The sequence below is a fragment of the Suncus etruscus genome, chromosome 16 (genome assembly GCF_024139225.1).
Source record: "Suncus etruscus isolate mSunEtr1 chromosome 16, mSunEtr1.pri.cur, whole genome shotgun sequence".
NCBI lineage: Eukaryota > Metazoa > Chordata > Mammalia > Eulipotyphla > Soricidae > Suncus > Suncus etruscus.
In genome coordinates, this window is record NC_064863.1 from 42,061,287 (window position 1) to 42,082,552 (window position 21,266).

The 21,266-nt window shown below is 39.1% G+C and overlaps 1 protein-coding gene across 2 annotated transcripts in view; it reads right to left on the reverse strand.

Moving 5' to 3' along the window:
* Positions 1 to 21,266, reverse strand: part of FRYL (FRY like transcription coactivator) — a 263,554-nt gene that overhangs the window by 153,046 nt on the left and 89,242 nt on the right. For both annotated transcript variants that reach the window (XM_049790204.1, XM_049790203.1), the window contains one exon: positions 12,478 to 12,677. In XM_049790204.1, coding sequence (XP_049646161.1) covers positions 12,478 to 12,597 — 120 coding nt within the window. In that variant the 5' untranslated portion in view covers positions 12,598 to 12,677. Of the gene's footprint in view, positions 1 to 12,477; positions 12,678 to 21,266 lie in introns of those variants that run through there.

Genomic DNA, 21,266 nt, shown 5'->3' on the forward strand with positions numbered 1-21,266 from the left:
CAGATTTAAGCTTGGACAGATTTAGGCTTCAAGATTGGAATGACTGGGGTGGAGATTCCTGACAGGATGAACAGTGAGAAAATGACGTCGAAGTGGACCAGCAGAGGAGAGGGAGTCTGACAGGATTCAGCTGGCACCTCAAAACTCCAGAAAGACTTGGAAATTGGAAAGCTGGGGCACCTGAAAACAGGTGAAAGTGAAGATGAATTTGGAGGGCTGCTGAAGGACTGCTGAAGAAAAACTACCCCTCCTTCCTCTTTTACTCATTAGTTCTAGCAGATAAATTGACCTTCAGTTATGTATCTGCACATGAACTGTCCCCTTACACAAGGGAAAAGTTAAAAGGTGCCAGAGACACTGAATATTGCAGCAAAGTAGAGGTTTATGTGAATATACATATAACAGGTGCCCTTCTTTGGGAACTTCGTTCAGATGGTGACCCACAATCCAAACACTGCACATGGATATTGAGCTACACTAATACTGAGTGTCTCAACAGTAAATCAAGAAGCATGTAAGGACAAGCAAAACCCTTGGAAGAAATAACAGTGCATGTCAAGAAACAACTTCATATGTCTAGAAATTTAATATTTTTTAAAAAAACAGCAGAAATTGCAGTGTTGCAGAAGTGCTGAGTCCAAATCGAATACACAGAGCCTAAATCAGCAGGTAACTGGCTAATACCCTTGGTTCCTATCTTTTCTAGTCACTGACAAATTATAAGATGAACAGACAAAACTGGATTCACCTAGATCATTACACTGGATTGTTCTGTCTCTTGTACAAAGAAAACTAAACTACTGAATTGCAAAGTTTGCAAGCTGCATTTTCAATGACTGGTTTTCCTTCCAGATTAGACTTTCTTCTAAAATGAAAATGAAATAATGATTAAAACTCAGGCTCAGTTATCTTTGAGTATGTGGCCTTTTTAACCTTTGATCATGACTTCTAAAGGAAAAGACCAGTTCTATCATTTTAATGGCAGATTTCAGCCAAAGTCATTCACATTTGTCCTTCTAACTAACTTGTTTTAGTCAACTACAGGTTGACTGACTATGGGACAAGGCCTTTTACTGACAAGCCAGGAAGATGTTTTCAAGAGTTTGATCCAAGAATTTGACAGTACTCTTGGATGATAATTTCTTACTTTAACAGGAGATGGGATACATTTCAAAATAAATGAAATCACAACCAATGCGCAGTAAGTTATAATGTCAATTTTGTGCCAATATCAGCTTACATGTCCTTTCATTATCTGATCTTTTTCTTTGGTGGGGTGGAGGTGGGAATTTCTCAAATGATTCTTAGCCAATCACACTGCTAGGACCTTGGAATTCATTGCAGTTTGGGTCCTGTGTCGACCACCAAGGTTATATCCTGTGTTACTGAGGAAGACTGTAAGGTGGGGTGAAGGGTGATGAGGATCAAACATGGGTTGGATACACCTAACACCTGTATTATCTCCCCAGAGCTTCATTCCCTAATCTTGATACTGGATGGATGGTACACTCTGCCCCAGACTTGAAAACTAAGCTGGCAGAGATTCCACATTCCATTATAGGTGGCTATAATAGCACATGGTGGGTGAAATCAATAAAGATGTAATGGATTTTTTTTTCTAATGTCCATTTTCTGCCGCAGTAACATTGGTTTTCTTTCTTTTTTCTTCTGGGTGTGTCAGAAAGAATAAGGTCTCCTTGGGATAATGGAGAAAAATATCTATTTTCTGACGGGGTTCAAACCACTCTCCACCTATAATTTTATAATTTCAGGTTATAACCTGATAGATTCTGAGATGACACATGAAATGAATGAATAAACATATCCATGTCCAGCATCAGACTATTCTGAAGAAACATGGAGGTAATCAGGTTAAAACCATTATACTGTGGTTTTGTTGGAAGAAAAAAGGTAACCTGCCCCACTATGTTCTGAGCAGGAAGCATTATCTACTAAGCAGACACTGCTGAGGGCAGGGCACACACAGAGAAGGAGAGACCCAGCTCTCCACTCTATACCTCAAGCAGCACATGCAACAAATATGTGAGCCTACTAGAAAAGTGAACAGAGGATGGTGGCAATACAAGATTTTTTTTTTTTTAATTTGGGGGAGGAAGATCACTGTAAGAAGGACTAGACGGGAAGTCTGGAAGAATGAGCCAAAGTTTTAAAACCGCCGGACTTAAAACCGTGTCAGATAGATAGAAATGTGAGAGCAAATAGCAGCAGAATGTAGAGAGGCAATTTTGCATCCTGGCATAAAATCCAAGTGAGAATTGTGAGATGTTAAACCAACTTTAACAAGAATGGGAGGAGACTGGAATGATTCAACCACAGCTTAAGTTCATCCCATGACACTGAGAAGTGAACAGGATTTTTATAGCAGGAAAATTATGGTGTTTATATCTTAAATGAAGAAAAGTCTGGTTAGGAGAAAAAAATATGGATGAGTGGCGACAAGCCACTCACTGCTGGATTGGTACTGTAATGGTCTGGTGACAGCCTGCTCCAGGGTGATGGCAACAATGTTATCAGAAGAAAAAGGGGGAGAGAGGCCACTTACTCTGCGGATGTGATCCAAAAGAAAAAAGAAAAAGGGAGAAAACTGTCATTTTAAAGACTCAGTCACATTAGGTCTTTTCACCCATATTATCTTTTATTATCTTTTTTTTTTAAATATTACCTTTTATAAATTTTTTTTTAACACCACCCATCACCAGTGCAACATTCCCATCACCAATGTCCCAAGTCTCCCTCCTCCCCACCCGACCCCCGCCTGTACTCTAAACAGGTTCTCAATTTCCCTCATACATTCTCATTATTAGGACAGTTCAAAATGTAGTTATTTATCCAACTAAACTCATCACTCTTTGTGATGAGCTTCCTGAGGTGAGCTGGAACTTCCAGCTCTTTTCTCTTTTGTGTCTGAAAGTTATAATTGCAAGAATGTCTTTCATTTTTCTTAAAACCCATAAATGTGTGAGACCATTTTGCGTTTTTCTCTCTCTCTCTGACTTATTTCACTCAGCATAATAGATTCCGTGTACATCCATGTATAGGAAAATTTCATGACTTCATCTCTCCTGACAGCTGCATAATATTCCATTGTGTATATGTACCACAGTTTCTTTAGCCATTCGTCTGTTGAAGGGCATCTTGGTTGTTTCCAGAGTCTTGCTATGGTAAATAGTGCTGCAATGAATATAGGTGTAAGGAAGGGGTTTTTGTATTGTATTTTTGTGTTCCTAGGGTATATTCCTAGGAGTGGTATAGCTGGATCGTATGGGAGCTCGATTTCCAGTTTTTGGAGAAATCTCCATATCGCTTTCCATAAAGGTTGAACTAGACGGCATTCCCACCAGCAGTGGATAAGAGTTCCTTTCTCCCCACATCCCTGCCAACACTGTTTATTCTCATTCTTTGTGATGTGTGCCATTCTCTGTGGTGTGAGGTGGTATCTCATTGTTGTTTTGATTTGCATCTCCCTGATGATTAGTGATGTGGAGCACTTTTTCATGTGTCTTTTGGCCATCTGTATTTCTTCTTTGTCAAAGTGTCTGTTCATTTCTTCTCCCCATTTTTTGATGGGATTAGATGTTTTTTCCTTGTAAATTTCTGTCAGTGCCTTGTATATTTTGGAGATTAGCCCCTTATCTGATGGATATTGGGTGAATAGTTTCTCCCACTCAGTGGGTGGCTCTTGTATCTTGGGCACTATTTCCTTTGAGGTGCAGAAGCTTCTCAGCTTAATATATTCCCATCTGTTAATTTCTGCTTTCACTTGCTTGGAGAGTGCAGTTTCTTCCTTGAAGATGCCTTTAGCCTCAATGTCCTGGAGTGTTTTACCTACGTATTGTTCTATATATCTTATGGTTTTGGGGCTGATATCGAGGTCTTTAATCCATTTGGATTTTACCTTCGTACATGATGTTAGCTGGGGGTCTAAGTTCAATTTTTTGCAAGTGGCTACCCAGTTTTGCCAACACCACTTGTTGAAGAGGCTTTCTTTGTTCCATTTAGGATTTTTTGCTCCTTTATCAAAAATTAGATGACTGTATGTCTGGGGAACATTCTCTGAGTATTCAAGCTTATTCCACTGATCTGAGGGCCTGTCTTTATTCCAATACCATGCTGTTTTGATAACTATTGCTTTGTAGTAAAGTTTAAAGTTGGGGAAAGTAATTCCTCCCATATTCTTTTTCCCAATGATTGCTTTAGCTATTCGAGGGTGTTTATTGTTCCAAATAAATTTCAAAAGTACCTGGTCCACTTCTTTGAAGAATGTCATGGGTATCTTTAGGGGGATCGCATTAAATCTGTACAGTGCTTTGGGGAGTATTGCCATTTTAATGATGTTAATCCTGCCAATCCATGAGCAGGGTATATGCTTCCATTTCCGCGTGTCCTCTCTTATTTCTTGGAGCAGAGTTTTATAGTTTTCCTTGTATAGGTCCTTCACATTTTTAGTCAAGTTGATTCCAAGATATTTGAGTTTGTGTGACACTATAGTGAATGGAGTTGTTTTCTTAATGTCCATTTCTTCCTTATTAGTATTGGTGTATAACAAGGCCATTGATTTTTGTGTGTTAATTTTGTAGCCTGCCACCTTGCTATATGAGTCTATTGTTTCTAGAAGCTTTTTGATAGAGTCTTTGGGGTTTTCTAAGTAGAGTATCATGTCATCTGCAAACAGTGAGAGCTTGACTTCTTCCTTTCCTATCTGGATTCCCTTGATATCCTTTTCTTGCCTAATCGCTATAGCGAGTACTTCCAGTGCTATGTTGAATAGGAGTGGTGAGAGAGGACAGCCTTGTCTTGTGCCAGAATTTAGAGGAAAGGCTTTCAGTTTTTCTCCATTGAGGACAATATTTGCCTCTGGTTTGTAGTAGATGGCCTTAACTATATTGAGAAAGGTTCCTTCCATTCCCATCTTGCTGAGAGTTTTGATCAAGAATGGGTGTTGGACCTTGTCAAATGCTTTCTCTGCGTCGATTGATATGATCATGTGATTTTTATTTTTCTTGCTATTGATGTTGTGTATTATGTTGATAGATTTACGGATGTTAAACCAGCCTTGCATTCCTGGAATGAAACCTACTTGATCGTAGTGGATGATCTTCTTAATGAGGCATTGAATCCTATTTGCCAGGATTTTGTTGAAGATCTTTGCATCTGCATTCATCAGCGATATTGGTCTGTAATTTTCTTTTTTCGTAGCATCTCTGTCTGGTTTAGGTATCAAGGTAATGTTGGCTTCATAAAAGCTATTTGGAAGTTTTCCTGTTTTTTCAATTTCATGAAAGAGTCTTGCCAGGATTGATAGTAGTTCCTCTTGAAAGGTTTGAAAGAATTCATTAGTAAATCCATCTGGGCCTGGGCTTTTGTTTTTGGGCAGACATTTGATTACTTTCTTAATTTCCTCAATAGTAATGGGTGTGTTTAGATATGCTCTCGGAGGAGCCACCGAACTTTGCTGGATCTCAGATGCCAGCACCCTTCTGCCTCTCTACTCTGCTGTCCTGCATTTTCGGCCTGATTTCACCCTTGGTGCGGCTCATCAGCCAGCCTGCTTTCCTGTGAGCTTTCCGGGGAGTCTGCCTTCCCGTGAGCCTTTCGTGGAGGTGAGCCGACACGCCCAGAAAGGGAGGAGCCACCGAACTCTGCTGGATCTCAGATGCCAGCACCCTTCTGCCTCTCTACTCTGCTGTCCTGCATTTTCGGCCTGATTTCACCCTTGGTGCGGCTCATCAGCCAGCCTGCCTTCCTGTGAACTTTCCGGGGAGTCTGCCTTCCCGTGAGCCTTCCGTGGAGGTGAGTCGACACGCCCAGAAAGGGAGGAGCCACTGAACTTCGCTGGATCTTAGATGCCAGCACCCTTCTGCCTCTCTACTCTGCTGTCCTGCATTTTTGGCCTGATTTCATCCTGGGTGCGGCCCATCTGCCAGCCTGCCTTCCTGTGAGCCTTCCGTGGAGGTGAGTCCACACGCCCAGAAAGGGAGAAGCCAGAGGAGCACGGTTGCTCCGCTCCCCTTCGCGACGGTGCACAGCATTTAGCCAATGAATACAATCACAACACGTAGAAAAACACGCAGTACTAGTGTGACAATGGGGAAACAACACGGGCCAGTGCCAGACATAGAGAATGCAGATGGCAACTCTGATGACTTGAACATGATCAACCACCTAGTCAGTCTCTCAGATAAGGAGTTTAGAGTTGCAATATGGAACATGTTCAAAGAACTCAAACAAAGTATAGAAGAGAAAACTAAAAAGAATCAGGAGAATATGAAGATAGAAATGAGAAAACTCCAAACGGAAATTTCAGATCAAATAACAGGTCTGAGAAACTCAGTAGATGAATTGAAGAAAAACATGTTTGAGATTTCCCACAGGTTAACAGCAGCTGAGGATAGAATCAGTACACTGGAAGATGAGATACATAACAATTACATACAGCAGAAGAAATTGGAAAAAAGCCTCAAAGCAAATGATCAAACAATGGAAAAATTACTCAAAGAATGGAACAGATGAAAATAGAAGTCTATGATAAGCTCAACAGAAACAACTTAAGAATCATTGGAGTCCCAGAGACTCAGGAAGAAAATCTTCGGGAAGAATCAACAGTCAAGAACATCATTAAAGAGAAACTACCAGAGATAATGAATACATGTGATCAAATCCTGCATGCCCGAAGAGTGCCAACTAAAAGAGACCCCAGAAAAAACACCCCAAGACACATCCTAGTCACAATGACGAATCCCATAGATAGAGACAGAATTCTGAAAGCAGCAAGATCGAAAAGAGAAATTACATTTAAGGGAACATCCTTGAGATTTACTGCAGACCTGTCACCAGAAACACTCAAGGCCAGAAGGCAGTGGTGGGACATAGTGACAAAACTCAATGAAATAAATGCTTCGCCTAGAATACTGCACCCAGCAAAACTCACTTTCAGGTTTGAAGGAACAATACATAGTTTCACAGACAAACAACAGCTCAAAAACTTCACAGACTCAAAACCATTCTTAAAAGAAAAACTGAACGGCATACTTTAAGACAAGGCTTACCAACAGACACACCAAACTTTAATATAAAGATGGCACTAACTCCCAGGACAATTCTTTCTCTCAATGTCAATGGACTAAATGCACCAGTTAAGAGAAACAGAGTGGCTAAATGGATCAAAAAACTCAATCCAACCTTCTGCTGCCTACAAGAAACGCACCTGAATAGTCAGAACAAACATAGACTCAAAATAAAAGGCTGGAGGAAAATCATCCAAGCAAACAACACCCAAAATAAAGCAGGAGTGGCCATATTAATATCAGATGATGCAAACTTTATACTTAGGAAAGTTGTAAGGGACAAAGATGGACATTTTGTATTAATCAAGGGATATGTACAGCAGGAAGAAATCACCCTCCTAAACATATATGCACCGAATGAGGGGCCAGCAAAATATTTAATACAACTGTTGACAAATCTGAAAAATAATATCAATAACAACACAATAATTGTGGGAGACCTCAACACGGCATTGTCAACACTAGACAGGTCAACTAGACTGAAACCCAACAAGAATATACTAGACCTGAGGAGAGAAATGGAAGTAAGAGGCCTAGTAGATATATACAGGACACTCCACCCCCAGAAGCCTGGATACACATTTTTCTCTAATGTACATGGGACATTCTCTAGGATAGACTACATGTTAGCACACAAAACATATCTCCATAATATCAAGAGGATAGAAATTTTGCAGGCTGCCTTTGCTGACCACAAAGCCCTGAAATTATATATAAACTACAAAGGGACACAGAAGAAAAAATTTAACACCTGGAAGTTAAATAGCCTCATACTGAATAATCAGTGGGTCCGAGATGAAATCAAAGAGGAAATCAAAACCTTCCTGAAAACAAATGACAATGGACACACAAATTATCAGAACCTATGGGACACAGCAAAAGCAGTACTGAGAGGAAAATTTATAGCTTTGCAAGCACACATCAGGAAAGAAGAAGGGACATACCTGAATAGCTTAATGACGCAGCTCATAGAATTAGAAAGTGCTCAACAAAAGGATCCAAAAATAGGGAGGCAGAAGGAAATAACAAAGCTGAGAGCAGAAATCAATCAAGTGGAAACCAGAAAAACCATCCAAAAGATCAACGAAAGCAGAAGTTGGTTCTTTGAAAAAATAAACAAGATTGATAGACCACTGGCAAAACTAACAAAGAAAGAAAGAGAGAGAAATTTGATAACTCGTATTAGGAATGAAAAAGGAGAGATCACTACTGATATTGTAGAGATTCAAAGGATAATCAGAAACTACTTTGAGAAACTCTATGCCACTAAAAATGAAAACCTGGAAGAAATGGATAAATTTTTGGAATCTTATAATCTTTTAATATCTTTTATTTTCAAGACCTTTAAAGCTAAACTGTTTTAAAAGGCCAGGATATGGTCCCCAAAACCCACCAGGAGTGATCCCTGAGTAGAAAGCCAGGAGCAAACCCTGAGCACCTCCTCAAATGGCCCCAAAACAAACTAAAATAAATAAATAAATAAACAGACCAATAAATAGATCAGGATCTAGCACATCCCCTGTATGTGAGAAGTTCTGGATGAGTTGAGTGCTGACAGGGAGGAAAATCCTTCAGGGTTCAAAAATAACATTTCCGAGGTACTTGGTCCAGGTATAGAGCTCTTGGGAATATACCCTAAGAACCCAAAAACACATTGTAGAAAAGCCCTCTGTACTCTATGTTCACTGCAGCACTATTTATTCACAATAGCCAGAATCTGGAAACAACTCAAGTGCCCAAGAACAGATGAGTGAACAAAGAAACCATGGTACATCTACACAATGAAATACTACACTGTCATGAAATTTGCTTATACATGAATATACATGGGAGTGTTATGCTGAGCAAAATGAGTCTGAAGGAAAGGGAGAGACTAAAAATGATCACACTCATGTGTGGGATATTTAAAGAAATGGTAATAATACCTAAAGATAATAAAGACGAGGGCCAGGAGTACCTGTCTGTGGTAGAAAACTTGACATAAAGAGTGGGGAGTGCAGTTAGAGTGAGAGGGGACCACTATGACAATGATAGTTGGGAATGAATGTGCTAGAAAAGAACTGAGTACTGAAAAGAGGTAAAGTGATATGTATGATACCTCTTCAGCAACTACATTGCAAACCAGTGTTTAAAAGGGGGAAAAAAGGAGAGAGGGGAAAAAAGGAGAAAAATGTCTGCTATAGAGGCAGGCACAGGTGAAGGCAAGAAGCAGACTAGGGATACTGGTAACAGAAAAGGTATCCTGGATGAGTGTTGGACATGTATAACTGAAATTCAATCATGAAGAACTTTGTAACTATCTTACTGTGATTCAAAATAAAAATTTTTTTAAAAGGCAGTCGTGTGTGTGTATCTGTGTGTGTGTGTGTTTTGGTTTTTGGGTCACACCTGGCAGTGCTCAGGGGTTACTCCTAGCTCTACGCTCAGAAATTGCTCCTGGTAGGCTCGGGGGATCATATGGGATGCCAGGATTTGAACCACCATCCTTCTGCATGCAAGGCAAATGCCTACCTTCATACTATCTCTCCGGCTCCCCCAAAAGAAATCTTTTTAGGAATATGCAGTATGTGAAAGTTGTTAGGAACAGACCACATAGCAGTATTTATCAAATGTTTTCTGAAACCTGCAAGTGTTTTATAACCATGCTGAACATTTGAATTTTTTTTTAAATAAGCAACTTATTTGCTATTTTACTACACAAATTACAATTTAAATTATTTACAGTAAGGTGAAGTAAATGATGTTCACTATACTATGATCTTTATACTTGTGAAAATTTGAAATTTGAAATCAGCTTTATTGTGATACAACTCACAAGTAAAATAATAATATTTAGATAGAGCTATGTGATCATAGTGTGGTCATACTGTGTTAACAGACTTGGAGCTGGAGAGATAGGAGAGCTGGTAAGGCACTTGTCCTGTACATAGCTGACCTAATTTGTTCCCTGGAATCACATTTGGTTCCCTGAGCCAGTCAGAAGTGACTCCTGAACACCAAGCAAAAAGCCTTTAGTACTGCTGAATGTGGCCCTAAAACTTAAAGCAGGGAAAAATAAAAGAAACATAAGAAAACTACCTTATTCACTGTCACAAATATTTACTGTTGAATTTTTTCTAAACAAACATTTAATTTTTACTCTCAGCAAACTTTAAGTATACAGCATAGTACTATCCATATATTTACCAAGATGACTATTGTCAACATATTTCATATGTATAATGTAGTTTTTACTCCCCCTCCAAAAGAGACTCCTGCTCTTACTATACTCTGGTAAAGCAGGCTAACATAACCATCTATCTTGTAGCTCACAGACCACTGATGAAGAAAATTAGCATTCTATGGAGTAAGCATATGTATAATCAAACCCTGTAATCATTAAACCAGTTCTATAGTCCATGATCCAAACTAAAACTTTATTCTATATACATGCTGTACAATACATGTGCCCTGGTATAGAAACTATCATTATAGAATGCTTTGAATTGCACTTAGAAAGCTGCACAACATTGAGATTTGAGTTTTGACTAACAGTACTCCTTGTGAACATTATTCCATTGTGGCATTCTTCAGAATGTTACTAAATGTTTCTTCAGAAAGATACTAAACTACATGCATGCACCCACTTTCTATACCTTTGCTATCAGCAGTGTTCAGTTCGACTTCATTAAGAACATATAATAATGCTTTCTTTAACTCCTTCAACCTTTCTCCTTTTTTCAAGGGATCATCTAGATGCTTATTTGTTTCATTACTCCCTTACTTCTATGGTACATTCAAATTGTAAAGATCAGACAGGCTAGCTCCAAAGCTATCAATGTATCTAACTCATTATTCTGTTGCCTGCTAGTTAGTACTGGACTTTCAATGAGCTACAAATGGCTGAGACCCAAATAAGTAGGAATGCCTATGCCTAATGCAGTGGTGTAAAAATCAAATACATTTCAGCATTACCTCCCATATTTCTTAAAATAACCCACTTTTAACCAGCACTGTGATACTGGTTTTTTTTTCCTTCAAATTCAGTTTCCTTCCACAGTTATAGCATCCTACTAAAACTGTTCCAGGCTACTTTTTTTCTAAATCCAATCAATTTTCTCTCAATAGTCACTGTTCTCAGCTTCTCTATACTATACGACAACATACTATTCTTTGCTTTTTCTAATACTTGCAAGAATCTTAACTTTCTGGGGGTCGGAGAGATAGCATAACAGTAGGGTGTTTGCCTTGTCTGTGGCAGACCCAGGATGGACCTGGGTTCTATTCCCAGCATCTCATATGGTCCACTGAGCCTGGCAGGAGTAATTTTTGAGCATTGAGCCAGGAGTAACCCCTGCTCACTGCCTGGTGTGCACTCCCAAGAAAAAGAACCTTAATGGCCATTCAAACCCCACTCCCATTTACATACTGTATTTCCTACTAATTCTACTTCTACTCTTACCTTTTTCCACAGTTGATGCCTTTGTTCAAGACTCTGTATTTCAGCCTAAACTATATAGCAGTTAAATGTCTCTGCCTTTAGTTTCTTCTTGATCTTATTGTTTTAATTACCTCATTATCTATCAAAATAATTTTCACAATTCTTTAAAATATGATCCAAACATTTGTGTTTCCTTCCTTTTCCTTCTATTCAGATAAGAGTATCTCACATTCTTAAAGTATGCCTCATGGATTACAATGTCTCATATCTTGTTTATTATAAATCTATTTACTCTCCTATTACCAATCTATAAAATATTCTATACATTTCCTTTAGGTTAGGTCTTATTGTCTCACAAATTCTCATTGCTCATATCCATTTTTATTCACTTGTAACTTGAAGTAACTTATCAAAGCAGATTCTAAAGTCATCTTAGTTTTTAGATCATTTTACTATTAACCTACCCCTTAATTTTTTTAGACGAAAACTGAGTGAAAATTATAGAGTTACCTTGCATGCCTTCTGCCCACAGATGCACCACCCCTCTCATTAACATTATTTTTCACTAGGGTGGCACCTGTGTTATAATTGATGAAACAATTACAGATACAACTTACTCACCCTAAGTTTAGATTACTTTCACTTCCTTACATTTGTCAAGACACCACGGCATGGAACCATCATTACGTATCATACATAATTTTTTTCACTGCTCTGAAAATTCTCTTATCTTGGCCTTACTATTACTCTCCTCCACCTCCACCCAACCTCAGACAATCACTAATCCTTCTTACTGCCTCCCTAGTTTTGCCTTTTCTAAAATGTTGTTTATGGCTAAAATTACACAGTGCACAGTCTTCCCAGACTGGCTTCTCTGAAGTATATTATTTCCTTTAGAAAAACTTTTTTATTAGAATGGCTAATACAAAAGCCAGGAAAATATTTCAGGATTTATAGGTCAGTTCTACTCACCAAGGGTTCAGCCATTACAACTTCAATTTTCTTTTCAGCTTGAACAGCAAATTCTGCAAAGAGGCTTTTGATGACATATTCACCAGGCTTGACATCTGGGTCAATCGTAATGCTTGACATGATGATATTCTTTTTTCCCAAAGAGGAATGAAAATTGGAAGAGGAGCAGTTCTTAGTCACTGTGCTGACCGGTGCTGAAGCTAAAAATAAAAGAAACAAAAGAAGCTGAATATCTCAATGAGTATTACCATAACCACTCTATTTAAATGTCCATAAGCCCCACTTAGATCTCCCAAAATGCATTACCCTACTCTATATTTGTCTATTATACTTGCCATACAGCCCAACTATAATTTAGCTATCCGTTATGCTTATCATGTGCTGCTTTTCTCTTCACCCTACAAATGTGCATTCCATAAGAAAAGAAATTCTCTTTTTTTTTTTTTTTTTTGTTCATTAGTGAATTCCAAGTTCCTGAAAGAACAATACCTGGCAGTAATTAAGTATACAGAATGGGGGTGGGGGGGAGACTAACTAATTAACGTCATGTGCGATGAAAGAAGACAATACATAAAGCAGGGATGGGTTAGAGGATTTAAAGATGGAGAGCATACTCAGAAGAATCCATGGTGAAACATCAAAATGATGATGAAGGGGTAGTGAGGCTGAGTTCCAGAAACAGAAAGCAAGGAGCCCTAGAGGACATGTTTGAGAAGCAAAGGAGTGGATCCCTGGGAAGAAAGCAGGGCTAAAGGGCAATGTGAGAGGGGTTCAAAATAAGTAGTCAGGAACCCAGGTGTTAGAAGTCTGTAGGGAAATAAACATTTTATTCGAAATACAACTAAAAGTCAGGAAATAAGCTTGGGTCTGGCTTCTCCTTTATTTATTTATTTTATTTGGAAGGGGGCACACCTGGCAGTGCTTAGGGGTTACTCCTGGCTCTGAGCTCAGGTCTGTCCCAGGTCAACTATGTGCAAGGCAAATGCCTACCACTGTGCTATTGCTATCGGATGCTCCAGCTTCTTTGAAGATTTCAGAAAAAGCAAAAGCAGGGGGCCGGAGAGATAGCATGGAGGTAAGGCATGTGCCTTTCATGCAGAAGGACGGTGGTTTGAATCCCGGCATCCCATATGGTCCCCTGTGCCTGCCAGGGGCGATTTCTGAGCACAGAGCCAGGAGTAACCCCTGAGTGCTGCCAGGTGTGACCCAGAACCAAAAAAAGGAAAGGAAAGGAAAGGAAAAAGGAAAGGAAAGGAAAAAGGAAAGGGAAAAGGGAAAAGGGAAGGGAAGGAAAGAAAAGGGAAAAGGGGGAAGGGAAGGGAAGGGAAGGGAAGGGAAGGAAAGGAAAGGGAAAAGGGGGAAGGGAAGGGAAGGGAAGGGAAGGAAAGGGAAAAGGGAAAAGGGAAGGGAAGGGAAGGGAAGGAAAGGAAAGGAAAGGGAAGGGAAGGAAAGGGAAAAGGGAAGGGAAGGGAAGGGAAGGGAAGGAAAGGAAAGGAAAGGAAAGGAAAGGAAAGGAAAGGAAAGGAAAGGAAAGGAAAGGAAAGGAAAGGAAAGGAAAGGAAAGGAAAGGAAAGGGAGAAGGGAAGGGAAGGGAAGGGAAGGAAAGGAAAGGGAAGGGAAGGGAAGGAAAGGGGGAAGGAAAGGAAAGGAAAGGGAAGGGAAGGGAAGGGAAGGGAAGGGGGAAGGAAAGGGGGAAGGGAAGGGAAGGGAAGGAAAGGGAAAAGGGAAGGGAAGGGAAGGGAAAGGAAGGGAAGGAAAGGAAAGGAAAGGAAAGGAAAGGGAAAAGGGAAGGGAAGGGAAGGGAAGGGAAGGGAAGGGAAGGGAAGGGAAGGGAAGGGAAGGGAAGGGAAAAGGGAAGGGAAGGGAAGGGAAGGAAAGGAAAGGAAAGGGAAGGGAAGGAAAGGGAAAAGGGAAGGGAAGGGAAGGGAAGGGAAGGGAAGGAAAGGAAAGGGAAAAGGGAAAAGGGAAGGGAAGGGAAGGGAAGGGAAGGAAAGGGAAGGAAAGGAAAGGGAAAAGGGAAGGGAAGGGAAGGGAAGGGAAGGGAAGGGAAGGGAGAAGGGAAGGGAAGGGAAGGGAAGGGAAGGGAAGGAAAGGGAAGGGAAGGGAAGGAAAGGGGGAAGGAAAGGGGGAAGGGAAGGGAAGGGAAGGGAAGGGAAGGGAAAGGAAAGAAGGAAGGAAGGAAGGAAGAAAGGAAGGAAGGAAGGAGGAAGGAAGGAGAGAGGAAGGAAGGAAGGAGAGAGGAAGGAAGGAAGGAGAAAGGAAGGAAGGAAGGAGAGAGGAAGGAAGGAAGGAAGGAAGGAAGGAAGGAAGGAAGGAAGGAAAGAAAGAAAGAAAGAAAGAAAGAAAGAAAGAAAGAAAGAAAGAAAGAAAGAAAGAAAGAAAGAAAGAAAGAAAGAAAGAAAGAAAGAAAGAAAGAAAGAAAGAAAGAAAGAAAGAAAGAAAAAGAAAGAAAGAAAGAAAGAAAGAAAAAGAAAAGAAAAAAGAAAAGAAAAGAGAAGAGAAGAGAAGAGAAGAGAAGAGAAGAGAAGAGAAGAGAAGAGAAGAGAAGAGAAAAGAAAAGAAAAGAAAAGAAAAGAAAAGAAAAGAAAAGAAAAGAAAAGAAAAGAAAAAGCAGAATCAAGGCAGTCATTTCAGAATCCAGGGGAGACTCCCACAACCAAGACTAAGATGATGAAGACATGGGGCAAAAAAAAGAAGAGGAGGTGAGAATTCTTGCATGTTACTAGGTCTCATAGAGAGGTGGAAAAAAAGAGTTAAAAATGATGGAGGATTCACTCCAATCAGTACTAAGCAGTGCAAACAGTTTTGACAAACCAGATCACAGCACCCCAAACTACCTGTCCATTCATTTCACCTTTCATCTGTTCTGTTCTCCTAAGTGTTCACAGCCCATCTGCATATCTCCCTGCTGTTTAACCACTTGCCTTGATCTTGATCTTCCAGTTTGCAAATCATACTGACCCCTTCTCATTCTTTACCCTCAGAATCCTCCCTTTTTCCTCCTCATAGCCCACCACCACCACTGCAACTGCCTACACAATGCTGCAAGAACTTGTAGAATTCCACTTGCCCACCTTAACCTGCATTTTCACATGCACTTCTAAGATTATGCTCTTCTCTGAAAAGGGAAGCCTAGCAGAGCTATTCAACAATCAACTCCTGTCTGCAGATATGTGTGTGTATCTAGAGAATATCTTTTTCCTAAATAGACAGACTCCAAGTTCATAAAAAATTGTTTTTCCTACAATAAACCTACTCAACTAAAAATAGTATGTTGAATTATAAAACTCATAAAAAAGTATCAAATTATTATAAACTTCACCTGAAATATAGTACCTCAACTAAATCTTTGTCTCACATCAAATTAAAATACAATATGTATTGTATTCTAGAACTAAAATCATATAAAACAATTCAAAACAAAAATTCAGTCCTTTGAACACAGTGCACACTATTTATTTTGAACAATGCCCTGTCTGTTTACTGTTTCATGATCCAACACTGTGTATTATAAAGAAAGACTTTGCTAACAAATGTCATTGTGGGAAAATTAGATCTGAAATTAAAAAAAAAAACTGTTTGGATCATTAAGAATACTTTACTTTAAAAAAAAAATACTTTATTAGATCACTTCAAGGCATCATAAACATAGTAAAGAGGCAATCAGTTTAATCATTCTAACTCACAATTTGGAAATAAAAGTGAAGATAGAACATATTTAAGATTTAAGGTAATTCACGTGAAATACATTTTAATTAAAATTTGCAAATTTCAAAACTCTTAAGTATATAACAGTTATAAAACTTTCTTTTCCTTTACTTTACAACTAATGAAGCTAAACAAGATAACAAGACAGACCTGGATAGTTATATCCAGACTTTGAATAGTCTTCAAAAAAAAAGTAAATGACCTTTCATTTAGAGTAACTGCTTCTTTAAAAGTATTAATATAGATTAAGCAAAAGAATTCCTGAAAATCCTAATAACATATTAAGAGAAATTTTGCCAACAAAGAAAAAAAAGTTAGGAAAAACTTTATTACCTAAAGAAAAAATTTTCTCTAAAAACAACTACATTACCTTCCAAAATACTTAAAGTTTGAAAAATATCAAATTTTTATGAAAACAACTAAACCTTTATCAAATAAATTATTTTAGTTATATTTTTGTGTTTTAATAAATGTTTATTGACTTTATGCTTACCAAAAAACAACAGTAAATAGATCTATTCATTTAATTCTCAGATCACAAAACAACCTGATATTGATCAATGGAATTTATAAATTAGTTTTATAATGTAGTAAAAATGTACATAAGAGTACATAAACTGAACTGTTATTAAAATACTGAATAAATTTAACATTGTTAATTTTAAAATGTCATAAGAGAGGCTTGAGCCTACAGAAGGTGGGCATTTGCCTTGCATGAGGCTAGCTCAGGTTCAAATGGCCTCTGGAGCACCACCAGGAGTAATTCCTGAGAGCAGAACCAGGAATAAACCCCTGAGAATATCTGGTGTGAATTGAAAATAAATTTAAAAAATTTAAGGGGCTGGAGAGATAGCATGGAGGTAAGGCATTTGCCTTGCATGCAAAAGGACGGTGGCTTGAATCCCGGCATCCCATATGGTCCCCCGAGCCTGCCAGGAGCGATTTCTGAGTGTAAAAGCCAGGAGTAACCCCTGAGCGCTGCTGGGTGTGGACCCCTCCCCCAAATTTAAATGTCAACAGATTATATACATGTTTATACATATGACAAAAAAACTGAAAAAAAAATATTTGCAACATAGAATAAACAGTTACCATTACCTCTATTCACAAAGGTCTAATGAAATCAGGTATATACAACCTACACTCATAAACAATAAATTGGTGAAGGGCATAAAAAATTTTAACCACTGATATTTTAAAATAGAGTTAGATAAAAGTTTTCATCTATTGATGTGTTCCCTCCAATTTCATATGTCATTATGATTTTCAATCTTGGTTATGCTAAGTGATTTCCCTCATAATTTCTAGTAGTTTGGATATAAAAGTTAAGCAGGCTAGGTAAGCAGGAGTTAAGATCTTAAAATTAAATTATAGCATTTCCCTACATTCTACTATAACAGTTTAAAAAAATCTGTAAGCTTACAAGAATAAATATTGTTAGCAACATTTTTGTTTTATTTAGTTTCTGGGCCACACCCAACAGTGCATAGGGACTGAGGTTCTAGGCTGTGTGCACAGGAGTTGCTTTCAGTAATCTTGGGAGTGTGTGGGGGGGCTACAGAAGGTGTCAGAAATCAAACTTGGACCTCCTGCATGCAAAGCTTGTAGATTTGAAAGTCTTGCATGAACTTGACCCACTGAGCTCTATCTCTGACTCTATAGTGCAGTTTTTGCCTTTTTTTTTTAATTCAGCTAACATACTACAATGTAATTCTTAAGAACACATGAAAGTATCAGAGACATAAAGGTTGAGACACTTGCCTAGCCTGAGGCTGCAGCCATGTCCCTGGTTCAATCTCGCCACAATTTGTATTCCCTTAAGCACTGCTGAATATGGCCTTAAACTTTTCCCCCACCAAAGAAAGAGACACAATTAAGGCATCAAACTACAAACTGCAAACTTCCAATGTCATGTTTAACATCCTAGGAATAACTCCACTAAAAACTGAACAAAATTGTTTAGGTAAGAAAAAAGACCTCAAAGGTGGTTGGTTCGAATCCCGGTGTCCCATGTGGTCCCCAGTGCCTGCCAGGAGCTATTTCTGAGCAGACAGCCAGGAGTAACCCCTGAGCACCGCTGGGTGTGGCCCAAAAACCAAAAACCAAAAAAAAAAAAAAAAGGAAGGAGGGAAGGGAAGGGGAGGGGAGGGGAGGGGAGGGGAAGGGGAGGGGGAGGGGGAGGGGGAGGGGAAGGGGAGGGAGGGAGGGAGGGAGGGAGGGAGGGAGGGAGGGAGGGAGGGAGGGAGGAAGGAAGGAAGGAAGGAAGGAAGGAAGGAAGGAAGGAAGGAAGGAAGGAAGGAAGGAAGGAAGGAAGGAAGGAAGGAAGGAAGGAAGGAAGGAAGGAAGGAAAGAAGGAAGGAAGGAAGGAAGGAAGGAAGGAAGGAAGGAAGGAAGGAAGGAAGGAAGGAAGGAAGGAAGGAAGGAAGGAAGGAAGGAAGGAAGGAAGGAAGGAGAGAGAGAGAGAGAGAGAGAGAGAGAGAAAGAAAGAAGACCTAAACAAATAAAATAGGGCAATTAAAATCTGAACTATCTATTCTGTTAAAGTGCATATACAAATAAATATGGAATTTTGTATGGTAATGCTATAATATAACATGTTTAAAATGATTCTTTTTTAATTATCATAAAGCTCCTAAATTCTCATAAAATTTAAATTTGGTCAAGGAATAGAGGCAAAATAAATCTTCTGACAGGAATGGTATCCAAATACATACAGAATTTTAATGTTGAGGGGCCACAGAGACACAGTGGGTAGTGTGCTGCCATGCATGCATGTGGATGACCCAGGTTTTATCCCAGGTACCACATATGGTCCCCTGCACCCCATCCAAGAGTGATCCCTGAGTGCAGAGGTGGTAGAAAATCCTGACCCTACAATCAGGTGTGACCGAACATGCTATCTCCCCCAAAAAGGGAGGATTTTAAAACTCAGCATTAAAAATATCAACCCAATTTTTGATAATATTAATCCCAAACATATTTATTGTACATGCCTAATCTATACATAGTTTTCTTCTTTTAGGCGAGGAAATTTACTATTTCAAGGGGGGGGGGATACATTATCTAATAAATACAGCTGGATCAATCCAATTTAAAAACAGGTAACCAGGACTGGCATAAATTTGGGGAGAAGGGGACTCTCATTCATCACAGGTGGTAATGTTGACTAAAGTTGACTGGTCCTGCCATTTTGGAAAATATGGACAATCATCAAAAAAAGAAAGAAAAAAGAGCTGTAGAAATTGAGTTTCTGTATAATCCAGCAATCCAACTCCTGGAAATATACCCCAGGGGTCCAAAGATGCAATGCAAAAAAAGGCATCTGCACTCCTATGTTCATTGCAGGACTATTTAAAATAGCCAGAATCTGGAAACAACCTAAGTGTCTGAGAATAGATGAGTGGATAAAGAAATTATGGGGGCCAGAGAGATAGCATGGAGGTAAGGGTTAGAAGTTTGCCTTTCGTGCAGAAGGATGGTGGTTCGAATTCCGGCATCCCATATGGTTCCCTGTGCCTGCCAGGGGCAATTTCTGAGCATAGAGCCAGGAGTGGCCCCTGAGCATTGGCCGGTGTGACCCAACCCCAATGGAATAAAATGGAAAACTATGCAGAAATTAGTAAAAATGAAGTAACAAAAATTTGCTTACACATGGATAGATAATGGACCATATCATGCTGAGTGAAATGAGTCAGAGGGAGAGGGACAGACATAGGATGATCACACTATTTTTGTAGGATATATTTTAAAATCCAGAGTATGGTAATACTATCCAAACGCAATATAAATAGGGAAGGTGGTACACTTAGGACAGAGAAGGGACCACTATGATAATAATAATTGGAAATGATCATTCTGCATAAGAACTGGGTGCTGAGAGGACGTAAAGTGATCTGCATGATCAGTAACAGTACTTCAAACCACTGTGCCTAAAATTAAAAAAAAAAAAGGGAGAGATGGAAAGAGGGGGTGTGAAGAGAGAAGAAAGGGGAAATCAGTCATGGGAAATGAACAATGGTGAAGAAAATACATGGTGTTGGAATATTGTAAATATAATCCAAACTCAATCCTTCACTATTCGTGGTGAGTCAATTAAAAAAATTAAAGTAGGCAAAACATAGGAACAGACTCCTCATAAATGAGGACATACAATGGCAAATAAGCTTAAAATGTCCCTTTTACCATAATTCATGGAAGACACAATATTAAATAATGATGAGATACCATTCATATCTCTCTCATACACATACATGCACGCACTCACACACCACTCACATAAAGGTATCTATTAAAATGGAGAAAATACAGAGTACTGACACACTAAAAGTTAGTCAGGACAGGTAGCCATCAGAATTGTCCTACATTACTGGTGTTAATGCAAAGTAAAACCATTGGTTAGAAAGACAGTGTTAAGGTTTCTTACAAAACTAGACAAGCGGGGCCGGAGAGATAGCATAGAGGTAAGGCGTTTGCCTTTCATGCAGGAGGTCATCGGTTTGAATCCCGGCATCCCATATGGTCCCCTGTGCCTGCCAGGAGCAATTTCTGAGCCTGGAGCCAGGAATAACCCCTGAGCAATGCCGGGTGTGACCCAAAAACCAAAAAAAAAAAAAAAAAAAAAACTAGACAAGCAACTGTGCTTCGTGGTATTTACCCAAAGGAACTAAAAACTTATGTCACAGATATTTATAGCAGCTTTATTCATAATTGCCAAAGCTTGGAAACAACATAGGTGTCCTTCAGTAGATAATTGGATTAAGGGGGGGGTGACACCTCCATATAATGAAGTCTGATTCAGAGCTAAAAGGAAATGGAATTATCAAGTCATAGAAGGAACTGAGGAAAATTTACATATATTCCTGAGTGGAAGAAGTCAGTGAAAAAGGCTATTTATTATGGACTCCAATTATATGGTCTTCTGAAAAAAAGAAAATTAAGGAGGTAAGATGAGTGACTGCCAGCAGATATTAAAGGGAGGAGTAAATTAAGAGAATTTAGGGGATTTTAAACTTTTTTATTTGGGAGCTACTCCCAACAATTCTCACAGAACAGTTGCTGGCAGAGCTTAGGGGATGGTGCAG